The sequence below is a fragment of the Rhipicephalus sanguineus genome, chromosome 4, assembly GCF_013339695.2.
Source record: "Rhipicephalus sanguineus isolate Rsan-2018 chromosome 4, BIME_Rsan_1.4, whole genome shotgun sequence".
NCBI classification, from domain to species: Eukaryota; Metazoa; Arthropoda; class Arachnida; order Ixodida; family Ixodidae; genus Rhipicephalus; species Rhipicephalus sanguineus.
The window spans coordinates 172,469,137-172,471,802 of record NC_051179.1 but is presented as its reverse complement, the minus strand read 5'-3'; the positions used below and the strand labels follow the sequence as shown (position 1 = coordinate 172,471,802).

The following is a 2,666-nucleotide window of genomic DNA, read 5'->3' as shown; positions in this document are numbered from 1 at the left end:
GCTCATATTGTGAATTCATCTCTGTGTAACGAGTACAGTGTGATATGTGACACAATCGCTCCTAGGGAACGTGTAGAGTTGAAAACCTTGCTGACAACAAGTAAACGGTTACTTTATGTGCATTGATAATCCTGCTGTTTTAGCGGCTATTTTCGGTCTTGTCAAAGGTATATTGCTTTAGTCTACATATTAATGGTGCAGGCAAGTACCCTACATTACACGTTTCTTTGAGTGCCCTGAAGTACTACTGAATAAGAGAGCGTTGTGCGAGCTGGTATTCCATTGCGAGTGACATTTGCGCTAAAAAAGAGGGACATGTCTCGTGGTTCTTTCCTTCGTGTCCTTGTTTTTTGCGCAAATGCAGTTCACAACGAAGTACCACTCGAATACGAAGTACTACCTGAATAGGATACTACATACATTGTTATTCTATCGTGTGCAGAGCATCGCCCTCGTCCTCTGTGCCGCCCTGGCCAGTGCTATGGCTGGCGGAGTGCTTGGCGGTTATGGCCTCGGCTACGGTCTAGGCGGCTACGGTCTTGGCGGTCTGGGCTATGGAGGAGGCTACGGACTTGGTTACGGTGGCTACGGCCTCGGTGGTGGATACGGACTGAGTGGCGTCGGCGTCGGCAGCAGCGTCGCTCTCTTGAGCGGAGGACCTGCTTTTGCCAAGGCTGTGGCCGGACCAGCGTTCTTGGTGAGAACTGTTCACCACGTCAACAAGGTCAGCAGTGGAGGAGCCCTCCTCGCCCACTCTGGCCTCGGAGGAGGCTACGGAGTTGGCTACGGTGGTCTCGGCTATGGTGGCCTTGGATACGGCGGTTATGGTGGATATGGTTACGGCGGCTACGGCTACAAGGGCTGAATGCGACATTATGCTTGTTTCTCCTCTTCTAGGGTACGCTGTAAAATTATCGCAAGTTAGTACCCTGTACTTCTTTTTGGCGCGGCCGCGTAACTTCAGGTTGGCTTGATTTCAAGCATGCATGAAGCGTGCCTGTCCATGACCGTTTACGCAGAGTTTGCTTAGCTCGCAGTGATAACCTACATTCGGTTGAAATAGCGTTCGCAACAGTTACAGTGTCATAATATTCAAACTGTTCCTATGGTATCAACAGTGACTGATCAGCTAGACAATGTCCAAGCAGAAAAAAATTCTTCTATACAATAGTGTTGCCTAACAGGGCGTTGCATCCTGCTTTAATATTTTGTTTTTATTGCATAAAGAGCTCATTGCACAGCTACGGACCAGCTATGTCATGTAATAAGTTTGTACAAAAGACTTGTTGTCACCGTTGACATGCTGTTGTACATTGCCTTCATGCTTCAAAATAAATGTCCGTCCAACTCTGATTCATGCCTATGACTGGTGATTTGAATGCTGACAATTGCATTTTGTTCCTTGTTTATTCTGCAGTTCTATGTGCTCAAGCGTGTATACTTTTATTGTCCTAAATATCTGAAGGGTATTCCTGAAATTAGCGAAGCATTTATGCTAGGAAACATGCAGTACAATGATGAAACGTGAAAAAAATAACTGCTACAGATATAGGGAGCTGGAAAATGTTTAGTATCAGGCACTCGAGTGTGATGTACATTTTCATATGCAAAATTAACCAATGACAAATGTAATTAGCAATACAGTTCAGAATTTTTCACTGCGTAGTGAACACGAATGAAAGACTGACGTTTAATTACCACTAAAAAAATAATAGCTATCAAAAAATTCGCATCAGAATTTGTACTTGCACAAGGCGGTCTCGAGCTAAACAGCGTTGTTTTTATTGTGTGGCACAGAATATTTATTCACCTAATTATTTATTTATTTATTTATTTATTTATTTATTTATTTATTTATTTATTTATTTATTTATTTATATGTACTGCTCCCTGCAGCGCAACGAGTGCATTATTGTAGGAGGCGCAACTCGTAAATAAAGGAAGCATATTCACAAAACAAACGTGTACACTCATGAAGTAAGGGTTGAAATGTGAGCTGCTTACAAAGCGAAGCCTACAGCATGCAAAAATAGCAAGACATGCAAACGAAACAACTGACGTAAAATCAGGCAGAATCACACACACAAAAAAAGAGAGAAGTAATTTATAGCTCACGGAAAGCCACAAAGTAAAAACGATTGGAACTCGGATAATGTTCCAAATTGGTATATATCCTTGGCAAAGGCTACCTTGCCGGGCCAGGTGTAATTCATATGCCGCAGCGCTACATGACAGGGAGAGAAGAAGGACACTGTGCAGCGCTGTGTGTGTGTCCTTCTGTGTCTTTGTGGTGTTGCGCTACGACATATGAATGATGAATCCTTGGGAAGTCTCTCGCAGTGCATTCCAGTAAACTTGAAAAATTGTTTTCCAGCTGGACGTCTCCACGAAACACTTCGATATTATTTCGGGAAAATATACAGCATTTTTCAAAAAATATCTTGGCTCTAGGCAGGTAACGCAGGGTTAGACAGTGATGGGAGAATGATATTACACTGCAACAGTAAGAAGTAATCGACGGCAATGGCCTTATCAGATATCAAATAGGCGAGCTGGAACAAATAAACAGATCTTTTTGAAGCATAAAGCAAAAAGGCGGAAAACAAGTAGTTTTTCACAGAAAAAAAAATACCAGGATTCGTTCAAACGATTGCTTTTCGCGGCTC

The 2,666-nt window shown here is 42.9% G+C and overlaps 1 protein-coding gene across 1 annotated transcript; it reads left to right on the top strand.

Annotated features, from left to right (window-relative positions):
• Nucleotides 1-358: 358 nt before the first annotated feature.
• Nucleotides 359-866, top strand: LOC119389127 (shematrin-like protein 2). Its single transcript, XM_037656367.2, has one exon. It carries the CDS (start codon nucleotides 359-361, stop codon nucleotides 863-865), a length of 507 nt encoding a protein of 168 aa, XP_037512295.2. The 3' UTR covers nucleotide 866.
• The last annotated feature ends 1,800 nt before the right edge of the window (nucleotides 867-2,666 follow it).

Bases quoted from the DNA above. Each gene is read 5' to 3' on its own strand.
- LOC119389127 (XM_037656367.2), top strand. From the start codon at position 359: ATGCAGTTCACAACGAAGTACCACTCGAATACGAAGTACTACCTGAAT.